The sequence below is a fragment of the Macrotis lagotis genome, chromosome 1, assembly GCF_037893015.1.
Source record: "Macrotis lagotis isolate mMagLag1 chromosome 1, bilby.v1.9.chrom.fasta, whole genome shotgun sequence".
Classification (NCBI taxonomy): Eukaryota; Metazoa; Chordata; class Mammalia; order Peramelemorphia; family Peramelidae; genus Macrotis; species Macrotis lagotis.
In genome coordinates this window covers 237851381-237865877 of record NC_133658.1, presented here as the reverse complement: position 1 = coordinate 237865877, position 14497 = coordinate 237851381, and the positions used below count along the sequence as shown (strand labels likewise).

General features: G+C 38.9%; 2 protein-coding genes and 1 pseudogene across 3 annotated transcripts in view; all 3 read left to right on the top strand.

Moving 5' to 3' along the window:
• Positions 1-5127, top strand: part of PPP1CB (protein phosphatase 1 catalytic subunit beta) — a 62018-nt gene extending 56891 nt beyond the window's left edge. The window contains exons 7-8 of the mRNA XM_074209797.1: positions 1733-1867; positions 3552-5127. Coding sequence (XP_074065898.1) covers positions 1733-1867; positions 3552-3656 — 240 coding nt within the window. The 3' untranslated portion in view covers positions 3657-5127. The remainder of the gene's footprint in view (positions 1-1732; positions 1868-3551) is intronic.
• Positions 5128-5227: 100 nt separating this feature from the next.
• Positions 5228-12947, top strand: LOC141504659 (large ribosomal subunit protein eL21-like; annotated as a pseudogene).
• A 288-nt stretch (positions 12948-13235) lies between these two features.
• SPDYA (speedy/RINGO cell cycle regulator family member A) overlaps positions 13236-14497 on the top strand; it is a 37871-nt gene continuing 36609 nt past the window's right edge. For both annotated transcript variants that reach the window (XM_074209796.1, XM_074209795.1), the window contains exon 1: positions 13236-13430. The gene's annotated coding sequence lies outside the window, so the exon portion shown is untranslated. The remainder of the gene's footprint in view (positions 13431-14497) is intronic.

Here is a 14497-nt window from a genome sequence, read left to right as displayed (position 1 = left end):
GATGATTTTGATTACATTAAATTAAAAGGCTTTTGCACAGATAAAACCACTGTAACAAAGATCAAAAGAAATGGAATGAATTTGGAAACAATCTTTACAACTAATGATTCTGACAAAAGATTCATTTTTAATATATACAGAGAACTGAGTCATATTTAACAAAAAAGCCATTCTCCAACTGACAAATGGTCAGAGAATATGCAAAGGCAATTTACATATGAGGAAATCAAAGCAATCCATAGTCATTTGAAAAATTGCTCTAAATCATTATTAGAGAAATGCAAATTAAAGATTCTCTGAGGTACCACCTCACACCTCTCAGACTGGCCAATATGACCAGAAAAGATAATGATCGATGTTGGAAGGGTTGTGGGACATCTGAGACACTATTACATTGTTGGTGGAGCTGTGAACTCATCCAGCCTTTCTAGAGAGAAATTTGCAACTACACTGAAAGGACAACAAAAATGTGCAGATCCAGCAATACCACTACTGGGTCTATACCCTGAAGAGATGATGAAAAAGGGTAAAAATATCACTTGTACAAAAACATTCATAGCAGCCCTGTTTGTGGTGGCAAAGAATTGGAAATCAAGTAAACGTCCTTCAATTGGGGAATGGTTTAGCAAACTGGTACATGTATGTCATGGAACACTATTGTTCTATTAGAAACCAAGAGGGATGGGAATTCAGGGAAGCATGGAAGGATTTGCCTGAACTGATGCTCAGTGAGAACAGCAACATGGGGGGATGATCAACCTTGGACTCGCTCATTCCATCAGTGCAACAATTAGGGACAGTTTTGGACTGTCTGCAATGGAGAATACCATCTGTATCCAGAGAAAGAACTGTGGAGTTTGAACAAAGACCAAGGACTATTACCTTTAATTTAGACAAAAGAACTGATATCTTATTGTCTGATCTTGCTATCTCTTATACTTTGTTTCTTCCTTAAGGATATGATTTCACTCTCCTGACATTCAGTTTGGATCAATGTATAGCATGGAAACAATGTAAAGACTGACAAATTGCCTTCTGTGGGGGGTGGGGAGAGGGAAGTAAGATTAGGGGGAAATTGTTAAACTCTAAATAAAATCTTTAATAAAAATTTTTAAAAAATAAATAAAATCTAATAAAAATTTAAAAAGAAAAGCATGCTTCACTTTCAGAAATGGTTTGACTTAATACTTTAAAGTTACCTTTCACAGTATGTATCATTAATAGATTTTGGTTCTGAGAACTTGAAATTCCTTGTGTTTGGAATGAAATTCATTATTGAGGATCAATCACAAATGAAAATAATTTCTAGGAATTATAACTAAAAGTCAATGAGGAAAATCATTGTAATTATAGAAAATCAGTTCTCTAGGACCTTTTCAAAATAACATGTATTTGGGGCGGCTAGGTGGCACAGTGGATAAAGCACCTGTCCTGGAGTCGGGAGTACCTGGGTTCAAATCCAGTCTCAGACCTCTTAATAATTACCTAGTGGGCAAGCCACTTAACCCCATTTGCCTTGCAAAAAAAAAATAACACAACAAAATAACATGTATTTAAATTAGTGTTGTCTCAATATGTAGTTGTGCAATTCAAATAGAGAATTGTAAATAATAACAAAAAGGACTTGAGAAAATGTTCTATTACTTACAATTTTTGAGTTATATTATTGCTCCACTGTATCAAATAATGACAATCAGGAATGAATTATAATTAGCGTTTTTTATTTTGATAGGTGGTTGAAGATGGATATGAATTTTTTGCCAAGCGACAGTTGGTAACCTTATTTTCAGCCCCAAATTACTGTGGTGAATTTGATAATGCTGGTGGAATGATGAGTGTGGATGAAACATTGATGTGTTCATTTCAGGTATGATACTAATATTTAAGCAGTCCTCTGAATACTCTTTGATTTTTTTTTTTTACTCCCCTCCCCCCTGGGAGATAAGTAGTAAAATATTCTAGATGCTGTGATAACCCAAATTAATTTCTAAGCCACTTTTTAGTAGTTAGTAAGGAGTTGCTTGCCTTATCGTTGCTATATATGTAAGTTTAATAGAATGCATTTGAAATAATTTTCTTTTGTTGTGAAAATTATTAAATGGCTGCTGTCAGCCAGGCAATGTGGGGATTGAAGAGGATATTTCTGTTCTACCCTTAAGGAACCTCTCTCTTGCCTTAGGGATGAAGGAGGAAGGGATTATTAAAATGAAAATGATTTCACTAATAGAATGTGAAATGAGCAAATGAAAAATCCAAACAAAATAAATGCTCTAAGAAAAATTGAAGAGCAAGAACCCTCTCTGCTAAGAAGTTAGCAAGCCATAGGAAACCTAAATTAGCTTTCAGCAAATATTCAAAGTAAAAGTATGAAGAAAATTACAGCTTTGCTGTAGACTTAAAATGTCAATTGAAATCATTCCTACTTGCTTATAAATAAAATTTTATTTAACTATTAAAATAGAAATTATATTATCTGAAAGTAATAAAAAGAACTTGAGAATTTGTTTCACTAATTTAGACTTCCTTCCCTTTATTGTACAAATTGCAACTGTAATTATCAACGGTGCCATCTAATTAGCCAATGTGTTCTGTTAGTTTTAGTTCAATTATATATGTACTCAAATCTTCTTAACCTAAGGAGATTAATTAAGATTAACTTAAATAAAGGTACACACATTTATTTCTTGGGATATTAATTCAAACATTTCCTAGAATATTTCCAGCCTATGCTGGAAAACTGTTACACAAAAGTATTATATTTTATGTGTGGGGCAGCTAAGTGGACAGAAGAGAGGGCACTGGCCCTGGAGTCAGGAGGACCCCAGTTCAAATCCAGCCTCAGACACTTAATTACTTAGCTGTGTGGCCTTGGGCAAATCATTTAACCCTATTGCCTTGCAAAAATCAAAAGAAAAAAATTTTACATGAAAAATTTATTTTTTCATTTTCTCATTAGCACTATTTTCATTATTACTTGTTCTCATTGGTGGATTTGGAGGTGGGGAAGGCTTCCTTATATTTAGACCCATATAGTAACTTAAAAGAGTTTGTTATCCTCAAATTATTATTAGATATTTAACTTTTTCGCTAGGGAGAATGATAATCACAATTCTAAAACTCTTTTATAGTTTGTTTTGTCCTTCCACAACATCATAGAATCTAATCCACCTAGGTTTTTAGGATAAAATCAAAAGAGCATAAACCTTAGTTTAACAAGCCCTTAATTTTTACAGTTGAAGAAATGTAGTTCTGGGGAGATTGCATTAGTCATGTTAATATGTATTGATATGGAATAAAAACATGAAAACTCTGAACAGAGTGATTTTAATTAGCAAGGTATGCTCAATGATGTGAAACTAGAGATTTTTAAAAATTAACAGTCACATTTTAAGGAGCATTTTCTATTTCACTTTTGAAGGTATCTTTTTAGACTGGTTTAAAAAATATTACATTTCTGTCATCACAATATTTTATCCTAATTTTTATATTTTGAAAGCCAGTTATGTGTCTTTATTCTAAAAATATGACTGTTGAAAAACTCTTTACTCCAGATACTAAAACCATCTGAAAAGAAAGCCAAGTACCAGTATGGTGGACTGAATTCTGGACGTCCAGTCACTCCACCTCGAACAGCTAATCCCCCGAAGAAGAGGTGAAGAAAGGATCTGTGTAGAGAACCCATTAGATCTGTCAAGGACAAAACTCCATAATATATAAGTGTGCACTGTAAAACCATCCAGCCATTTGACACTCTTTATGATGTCACACACATTTAACTTAAAGAGACGGGTAAAGGATCTTCATTTTTTTTCTAGTAGAAAGATGTGCAACACTGTATTGTAATAAGTATAATCTGTTCTAATATCCAGCAAAGTTAAATCCAGATTCAAAAATACCCATTAAGATTCCATATGCACTTATCATGGTTTTTAAAGTTGAAAAGCATCCCAGTTAAAACTAGATGTGATAGTTAAACCAGATGAAAGCATGATGATCCACTTGTGTAATGTGGTTTTTAGTGTTGCTTGATTGTTTAATTACTTTGGGTTTGTTTGGGGGTGGGGGGGTTGTTTTGGATTTTTTTAAGCTAGAATAATGGCAAATGGTTTTCATTTTCCCTAGATTTTTGGAAGTGAAATGTGGGGAGGGGCTTTTAAAAACAGCCACTGACTTATTTTCCCTTGTTTATTGAGCTGTTTACCTGTTTAACTTAGTAATATGCAGCCCGTTATACTTTTTTAAAAGGATAATATACAGTGATAGTGAGTAATAACATGCAAACTTAAGTCCGATCTAGTAAAGCAACATGACTGAGCAATCTGAGCAGCTGACATAAACATTTTGCTTTTTACTTAAATCGCCACTGATTTGGACTTGCGCACTATAATATTTTAACTTATTAATGCTATATTGTGCAGTAGCATTTCATTTAACTTTAAGATAAGGCTCAAATAGTATTACCCAATTAGTTAGTAATGTGATTATGTGGTACCTTGGCTTTAGATTTAATTAGCACGAACCACCTTTTGGCATGCTTAGCTTTCAGGTAACGCCCTCACCTGCATCAGAGTATTTTTTGTAGATCCCCAGAATGTGAGGATCCTTTTTTGATAAGCCTCAGAAAGCTGATACTTTCTTTTAAATTTTTTTTTCCTAAAGAAGGGATGTGTTTAAATGGATGCTGATTGGTAGGACACTGTCAACTATATGGATATTGGGTGCTTAACTGTCTAGTATTGCCATGTGGATGTTGTATGCGATTGTAAGGCTTATATCACTAAAGATTTTATCCTCCTGGATTTTCATGATCAAAATTCATACGATATTACTGTATAGACTTATGCTTTGTAGTGTATAGTAGCAATAATTTCTGTACATGATCAAGAGTTTATTGCTGTATTTCTTTTACTGTTCTTTTCCCCCTCCCCCTTTTAAGGGTTAACATTAGCAAATGGCAAGGTGTAAAAAAGTCACTTAAAGTTCTTAGATGAAAATTACAAAACACAGATGTGTGGTTCTTTACTGAATGTAATTATAAATGTTTTTATTGAACATTGTCAAATTTGTAAGCTTGGAGAAAGATCAGATTTATAATAACATTCTGAATGTGCTACAATAGATGTAAAACTTTAATATCGTCTTTGAAAATGTTAAATTGACGATTCTAGTAACTTACATTTGAATTGGCACGTTATGTAATGCAAGAGATATTTGATTTTTGACACAGTGAAAAAGTTCTTTAAAATAGATGTCTCTTTTCTAATTCCATTTTGTTTTAAAGGCATATTTCAAATGTAGTTTTTTTTTTCCATTTAGTAAAAGTTGTCTAATTGATTTGAAGCCTGACTGATTATTTGTCTTTTTTTCATTCCAATGAAATTATACAACAACCACAATAACACACTTTCCTCCAAAAAAACGTCATTATAGTCTTGCTGTATATTGGCTTAGAAAAATGGGAACTGACTATATACATATAGGTACAGATATTTATGTGGCTAGCCATATATATACATATAAACATACATAAAATATGTAAATGCTATTCTCAGTGCTTCATTATTGGTATACTGGGTTAAATTTAACAACATCACTTTATCTTGCTTAATTTTAAATGTCAATTTATTCAAATAGTAAGCTGCTGAAATTGAATAGACTTCACAGATTTTATATTCAGTATAGTTTTAGTGTGAGTATATGTAAGGAATGCTTGAAAAATGTGTTTTAAATGGCATAGAAGATTAATAACATATCTTCTATTAACAACACATTAATTCAAATTCAATCTATGAAAAAGACTGCAATTATGTAAACTTTATAGTATAACCTAAATTAGAAGGTGTTTTGTCCTTTATTTTCAAAGAAGACCACAACATCAAAGGTGATGCCCTGACAAGTGCGTGAATTGGATTTGAGTGAGGGGGTGCTGTGCTACACTACTAGCCTCACCCTCTTCCAGAGCCATCTGGGTCCAGTGGACAGATGTGAATCAGGACAGCTGGAGATGGCCCTGGATGCAGGATAATCAGGGTTAAGTGACTTGCCCAAAGTCACACAGCTAGTAAGTGTAAGGCTGAATTCCAACTCCTGTTTTTCTGATTCCAAGGCCAGTGCTCTATCCACTACAAGAGGAAAAATAAGCTAAAATAAGGGAGTTTGTCTAAAAATCTTTTTAACCCTTCTTAGCCACTTGACAACATCATTTGCTCATAAATAATGTGTTCATTACAAATGTTTATCTACTTGGCTACACTGTTACATATTGCTATGTATTTGAAAGTAATAAAACTTAATTTCTTTTTTTAACAAGAGTTTTATAATTCTGGTGTCACTAATTCAGACTGCTCCCCAAACCCCCCAGGCATTACAACTTAAAATACGAGTCTTCAGAATAATAATAATTTTCAAAGCTATGAGTTTATTTAAATAATCTAAATAATATTACCCAAAGATAGAAAACAAAAAAAATTTTTTTCTTTGTTAGGAATGACTTTGCTATTTTATCTTCCATCATATTTTTCCTCACATTGGTCCTATCCAAAGCTGATATGCTTTAGGTATTAAATAATATTACCTTTCCTTTCATTTGGTATAAGATTACAAAAAACAGCAAAGATGTATTTGGAAGTTTTCTTCACAAACGTTTTAGCTCTTTTTGATTCATGGGATCATAGGATATAAGTTTGAAAAGAACTTCATAGATTATCTACTCTATCTCCATTCCCAAAACCTTCATTTGATAGATGCAGAAGTTGGGTCATAGATTGTGAAATGATCACTATTATTTTTCTACCTTTAAAGATATTACTAAATCCAGGCAATTTTTTCCAAAATCTCTGCAATTGTTCATCTTGTTTCCACCACTTTAGTCTAAACCCTTATAATTTGATGACTCAAATTAGTGCTATAACTTCTTCAGTTTTAGTCTCTTCTTTCTAATCAAAGTAATTTTTGAACTGTGTTGATTCCTGTACTCTCAGTTTTCTGTAAATTTTCCCTATATCCTGTTTAATATAAAAAGAAATTTACTATGCCACATACACTTAAAGAAATGAAAAGGATAATTTTTCATAAAACTTGATTTGATACACCATGTTGTTTTCACCAGAGCTACTTTAGAAAGTTTTCAGCAAGATGTTCTAGCTCTTTCTCAGCTATTTCATGCCTATTTCATACATTTTTCATAACCTTTGGGAGTGTGTTTATATATCTCCTAGGTTAAAATTGCACCCTTAATCTATCCTGTTCACAGCAACCAAATTTTGACTTTTTTGTTCAAAAACTTAGTTATTTCCTGTTGTTAGTAGGATCGATTCAACTTGTCTTTGCATTCAAAGGGATCTGAAATTCTTTTACCAAGAAATACAGTATGATGTATTGGGAATTTCATTGGCATTGGAGTCAGAGAACTGAGGCTTGGCTTAATCACTGGTTAACTCTATGTCCCTGAGCAAATTATTTAACCTCTGGACCTCAGTTTTAACTACTGTATAATAGAAGAGATATAGGTTATATGATCACTAAAGTCCCATTGTGGCACTTAGTACTAAAATTACTAAAATATATGGTATGGGAAAATAACGTGGAAATTCTGAAAGGGGAGAACATGGTAAGGAAAAGCCTTCATGGAGATTATTTCATGGTTAGATGTAAAGTCAAGAGTAATCTGGCTAGATTTAGAACTGGAGTTTGGGTTACCTTGACAAGGGCGAACAGTCATAGATGTTTAGTAGAATAAAGGTATGAGTACAGCAGTTAATATGCCGTGTATGTTAGAGGAAAAGATGATATATATCTAGGAATCCAGAATGTGGGTTACTATAAAATCTATATGCAAATTAATAAGAATCTGGACAGGTCACCTTGATTAAAACAGCAAATATAGCTTATCTGTATGTCTTTTACGAATGGTACAAAGGGTTTGGGGGAAAAAATTTCTGTACATAATAACAATACATATAAGTACTATCATTTAAGATATTTCAGTTCAGTGTGAACAGTGAACTAATATGGAAAACAAACTTGATGGATTGTTGCACTATCTCTAGGGTCTAGAGTGCTTAGATTCTTTATTGTGAAAAGTAAAGGGATGTTTTAAAAGATGGTCAAATTTGAACTGATAAAAGACAGTGTCAGAAAGATTAAATGCTTTATCTAGATCACTCATAAGTGTTAGAGGCAAAAATCATTTGATGCCATTTCTGTTATCACAAAGCAGGCTTTCAAGCAGATGAGTGGAATTTATGATAAAAATGGTGTTTCAGAAAAACTGAATTGGCATAAGTAAATACATAAGATGAGGAAAGATGTCACAAGGGAGATTGATTCGGAGGTTATTAGAATACCTCAGACATGAGGTAATGAAAATAATTTTAGTCTGAGTGACTAAGAGAATGATGGTGCCATTTAAAGAAATGAATAGCTTTTTTCCACCGGCTCCACCATATTCTAGTGAGTTGCCAAAATGACAAACAAAAGGAGAGGGACTCGATACATGTTTTCTGGGCCCTTTTGAAAACATGGTGTCGTCCCTCTGGCTACATATGTGCACATATACAAGAAAGGTGATATTGTAGATATCAAGGGTATGGGCACAGTTCAGCAAGGAATGCCCCACAAATGTTACCATGGCAAGACTGGACGAGTCTATAATGTTACACAGCATGCTGTAGGCATTGTTGTAAACAAACAGGTTAAGGGCAAGATTCTAACCAAGAGAATTAATGTGCTTATTGAGCATATTAAGCATTCTAAGAGCAGAGATAGCTTCCTGAAGCGGGTAAAGGAAAATGATCAGAAGAAAAAAGAAGCCAAAGAAAAAGGCACTTGGGTTCAACTAAAACATCAGCCTGCTCCACCCAGAGAAGCACACTTTGTGAGAACCAGTGGCAAGGAACCTGAGCTGTTGGAACCAATCCCCTATGAATTCATGGCATAAATGACTTAAAAAATAACCAATGAAAGATTTCATGAATTTTGAAAAAAATAAATGAATAAACTGGGAGGGGAGTCTGGCTTTGAAGAGAAATGATAGCTTGTGTTTATGAGAAGAATTTTATAGTTTAAAACACATTTTCCTGACTTCAGAGATATAGTCACCATTTTACATATAAGGAGACCGCTCAGTAGAGTTTGGAGTTTACCAGGTCACATGACTAGTAAGCATGACTAATCCATTAGGGTCCATTAAGTAGAAGAGAAGTTGAGGATTTGGAGAGGGAGGGGCAAGAGTGTTGAACCTTTGATTTTTGTAGAGTTGTCTAGGACTCTGGGAAGTTGTGATTAGCCCAAGATAATACAGCTAGTCTGTGTCAGTTTTCTGACTGAGAATAACTACTGCCTCTCAGTTGAGGGCTATTCAGAAGAAATGTCTTACGGAGAGATCAGGGCTAGAGAAGTAAATTTGGAAGTTGTCCACAGAGGGAAATTTATTGCTGTTCTTTTGAAATTTCCAGTGACTCAAATAAACATAGAGTGAATGAAACAGTTATACATGCTTAACTTTTTAAAGTGAATGGGGGCGGCTAGGTGGTGCAGTGGATAGAGCACCAGCCCTGGAATCAGGAGTCCCTGAATTCAAATCCAGCCTCAGACATTTAATAATTACCTAGCTGTGTGGCCTTGGACAAGCTACTTAACCCCATTTGCCTTGCAAAAACCTTTAAAAACAAAAAAGGTAAGTGAAACCATTCACATTCAGAGAAGGAACTTACAGAGTTGGAATACAGAGCAAAAAATTTTGTTTTATGCTTTGGTTTCTTTTTTTACCCTCGTGTTCTTTTGATTCCCTTTAGTTCTGATTCTTCCTTTACAACAAGACTATTATGGAAATATGTTTAGTATAGTTATACATGTATAATCTATATCAGGTTATTCAATGTCAAGGAGAGGAGGGAGGGAGAAAAATGTGAAACTGGAATCTTAAGCAAAAAATAAATGTTGAACATTTCTTATTGGAAAAATAAATTCAAATTTGAAAAATAAAAGCTGAATGAAGCAAATCAGTTAGTTGGATAGATAATTTTTTTAAGTGAATTAAACCAGGCCATATGGTGTGGTCACTGCTTTGGGGGTAGGCTGATGTTAGTGAACCACATGAGTTTGAGTGTTCTGAGCTGATTGATTAAGTGTATCCACCATATCCGGTACCATTTTAGAGAGCCTTCAGAAATAAGGGGCCATCTTCAGTGTCCATACCAGTCATCAGTAAAGTCAGGCTGTGAGTAGTTACTATATGTACTTCAAACCCAAATATGATAGGGAAAACCCAGTCATATAAAAATTTTTCTGAAAGAGTCGAATGAAAGGTAGAAGATAAAACATATAGGACAATTTTAACTTTTTTTTTAAAATGCTGATTTTATTTCCTGGAATATTTTGGCTCCTCTTTGATTTTCTAGTTCCTACTCAATTTTTCTAAGCCTAGCTGAAGTCTCAGTTCCATTAAATCTTCACAGTCTAATCCTGATTTGGCTGCTGCTTTGACTTTATAATTTATTTAAAATAGGAATGTTAGAATTATATCAATTCTTTGGTTGCTCAACAAATATTTCACATTTGGAATACCAACATCTAGTTTTTATAGAAGTTTTAAAATCTTAGCACCCCACCCTCTGCCTTTATTATTATTTCAGCAGAAGAGGTTTTCATAGTAATCAAGGTCATTTTGTATTTTTTATGATTATGTTAGCCATACTTGCTCATGGTGAGCTTCTCCATATTTAGACTGTTCCTTGGACAGTAGACAGAGTATGTCACCCCAATCATATCCAACACCTTTCCATCCTGATACATCCTGTTAAATTTTGTATTCTCTAGAATAATCTTTGAGAACTTAGGATCACCTCTGAGACACAGAAAAATGATAGGAGTAGTCCTAAGAAATGTTACCCCATAACTGAACACACTATGGTTTTCCACTAACAATTCTTATTTATTAACCACTGTGTCCAATGACTTAATGAATATTGAATATAACCTAGAGAAATGATCTCCAAATCAAGAAGACTTGGGCTCAAATTGAGCTTTTGAAACATACTGCCAAATATGGCCCTTGGCAAATTATTTCACTTTGAAGTTCTCAAGGTAACTAAGATTATAAGATGCAAAGAAGGTATCATCCTTGATTATTATTGCTAAAAGGGAGCTGCCCAATGCAATAATAATAATAAACTCAAAGGTATTATCTCTGCCCTTGCTGTGTACACACATACACACAGACTTCTCCTTTTTAATCTTACATGCCCTAAAACTCCCAAAGGAGTTGCCTATAAACATTACCTAAGAACACATATTCAGGATCAAAGCTTATGCTTGAGAAAATCAGAAAGCTCCATAAAAAAAAATGACACTGACATCCAGGAAAAAACCCCACTGTAGTCTGAACTCAGGACAAAGCATACTACGTTTACTTTTTTAAGTCTGATTTTTTTCTTTCTCATTTTTTTTTATCTTAGTTCTAAATCCTCTTTTACAACATGACTAATATGGAAATTTATTAAACATGATTGTACAGGTATAACTTTTATCAGATTATTGATTACCATGGGAAAAAGGTGGAAGAAAAATATGGAACTCAAACTCCTTTGCATCTGGTGGGCCTTATTTCATACTATTCCCCTTAGCTCAATATTCTTAGCAAATATTACTAATTTCCAAAATCTTGGATGGCATGAGACTATGTGAGGTTTCCCTTCATTGTAGTCTGTATGCTTTTCTGTGTTCACAAAAACTTGTACCTAAAATGCATTCCTTCCTCATTTGCCTTAAATAGCGCATTAGCTCCTTCAAAAGAAAGATTACATTCTGTTTCTTTTCTATCTTTAGGGTTCTACTTATATTGTGTATTAAGGAACTATTTGCCAAGATGATCAAAAGCATTCACTAGGTGGGATCCATCTTTTTGATACCATTAAATAGAATCTAGAGATATTATAAGCTATTGAAAGAAACAGTTCTGGGGTGGCTAGGTGGTGCAGTGGATAGTGTGCCAGCCCTGGAGTCAGGAGTACCTGAATTCAAATCCAGCCTCAGACACTTAATAATTACCTAGATGTGTGGCCTTGGGCAAGCCACTTGACCCCACTGCCTTTCAAAAACTAGAAATAGAAAAAAAAAAAAGAAACAGTTCCTGCTCTGACTTTTAGAGACTTATAAAAGAGAGAGTCTGCAGGCTTAAGGCTGTGGACTTCAGTTTCCTGTCTGCAAAAGGAGGTTGTATTAGATATCTATTCCAGCTCAAAATCTACTCTTACCATGTAGTCCAACTAGGTTAAGGTATGCCTTTTTTTTTTCTTCAGAGACTTTTACTAGTTCTTAGGCAGGTCACATCATTAGTGGCACAGCCAGCCAGTCATTAGAACCTCAGGCCTTGGGGGCAACTAGGGAGCACAGTGAGTAGAACAGCACCCTTCATCTCAGTTCAAATTCAGCTTCACACACTTGATACTTAACAGTCGTGTGACTGGGCAAGTCACTTAACCCTAGTGCTTCACAGAAACAAAGAAAAAGAATCCAGGGTTTTGGGATTTTCAGACTAAGTACTCTTGCCCCATTATACCCTACCCTTGAGTTGTGTCTAAAACAATTTCTCTGAAAGGAAATAATGGCCGTTTGCTATATATATAAATATATATATATATAAATATAAAAGAGCCTTCCTGCGGGGCTTTTCCTGGGCAGTTCTGAGGGCTGAGGAGGCCTTGTGTATCGTCCTGCCTTGTTCTGGTATAGTCCACTGCCCCCCCCTCAAAAAAATGGCCGCCCAAAGGAAGAAGTTAATTTTTGGCAATTAGTCAATTTGTATTAGCATCGAATTGCATATTCCTTCCCATATTTGCGTATTCACTTTAAGGAGCCCAGTGAATCGGGTCGGAGTGAGGGGCCCGCGCCAAGTCACCAGCCTCACTTTCAGGGTCCAGGGGCCGGATGGGACTCAGGCGTGGAGGGGGCTCCGGATGCCAGGCAGCCCGGGCTAGGTGACCCGCCCTGGGTCACGAGGTTAAGTGCCGGCTGAGGGCGGGGCCTGGTGCCCCGGCTACTTGTGCGCCTGCGGGACACGGCGCCGGGTCGGTGGTACCGGCCCCGGGGGGGAGGGGCCTGCCCAGGGGGCCTGGGCCCCGGCCACGAGGGGCCGCCTCGCACCTGGCCTCTGCGCGCGAGTTGGGCGGGCACGTGACCCGGGCGGCGCACGTGACCCGCGAGGCTGCCCCGCCCGGGGTCCTCCGCCGCCTCTGATTGGCCGCCTGGGCCCGGGCGCGCGCCCCCCGCGCCCCTCGCGCCCGCTCCCCGGCTCGGCCGAGGCTCGGAGCGGCCGTGTCCGCTGTTCGCCGTCGAGTGAAGTAACTGCTCCCGGCGCGGCGCGGCGCGGCGGGCGGCCGCCCGACCCACCCCACAGCCCCGAGCCCCGGCGCCCTCACCCTCACCCTCAGGTAGCCCCCCACCCCGGGGTGTCGGGGGAGGCCGCCTTCCCGGCGCCTCCCCGCGGGGCTGGGCCGGGCCGCCCCGAGGGCCCAGGAGGCCCGCCCATGGCCGGCCCGGGAGAGAGGCGGGGGGCGGGCGGGTGTGGGGGAGGCTGTGGGTGTGTGGCTAGTGCGCGCGGAGGAGGGGCTGTGCCGCGAGCGTGCATGGGGCAGGGTGAGGGGAGCGTGAATGTGGGGTGATGGGGCGTCGAAGGGGGGGCGAGTAGTGCCTGGGAGCGAGGGGGAGCGGGGGGGCTGTGTGGTGAGTACGTGCAGGGGAAGGTGCGCGGGCTTGTTTGGGGAGGGGTTCACGGACGTGTGGGCTCGACGAGCTCGCCCTGGACAGGCTCGCCCTGGACAGGCTCGCCCTGGACAGGCTCGCCCTGGACAGGCTCGCCCTGGACAGGCTCGCCCTGGACAGGCTCGCCCTGGACAGGCTCGCCCTGGACAGGCTCGCCCTGGACAGGCTCGCCCTGGACAGGCTCGCCCTGGACAGGCTCGCCCTGGACAGGCTCGCCCTGGACAGGCTCGCCCTGGACAGGCTCGCCCTGGACAGGCTCGCCCTGGACAGGCTCGCCCTGGACAGGCTCGCCCTGGACAGGCTCGCCCTGGACAGGCTCGCCCTGGACAGGCTCGCCCTGGACAGGCTCGCCCTGGACAGGCTCGCCCTGGACAGGCTCGCCCTGGACAGGCTCGCCCTGGACAGGCTCGCCCTGGACAGGCTCGCCCTGGACAGGCTCGCCCTGGACAGGCTCGCCCTGGACAGGCTCGCCCTGGACAGGCTCGCCCTGGACAGGCTCGCCCTGGACAGGCTCGCCCTGGACAGGCTCGCCCTGGACAGGCTCGCCCTGGACAGGCTCGCCCTGGACAGGCTCGCCCTGGACAGGCTCGCCCTGGACAGGCTCGCCCTGGACAGGCTCGCCCTGGACAGGCTCGCCCTGGACAGGCTCGCCCTGGACAGGCTCGCCCTGGACAGGCTCGCCCTGGACAGGCTCTGGGCACAAGGAAGGCCCATCCTTCCTTTCTGATGTGGCTGG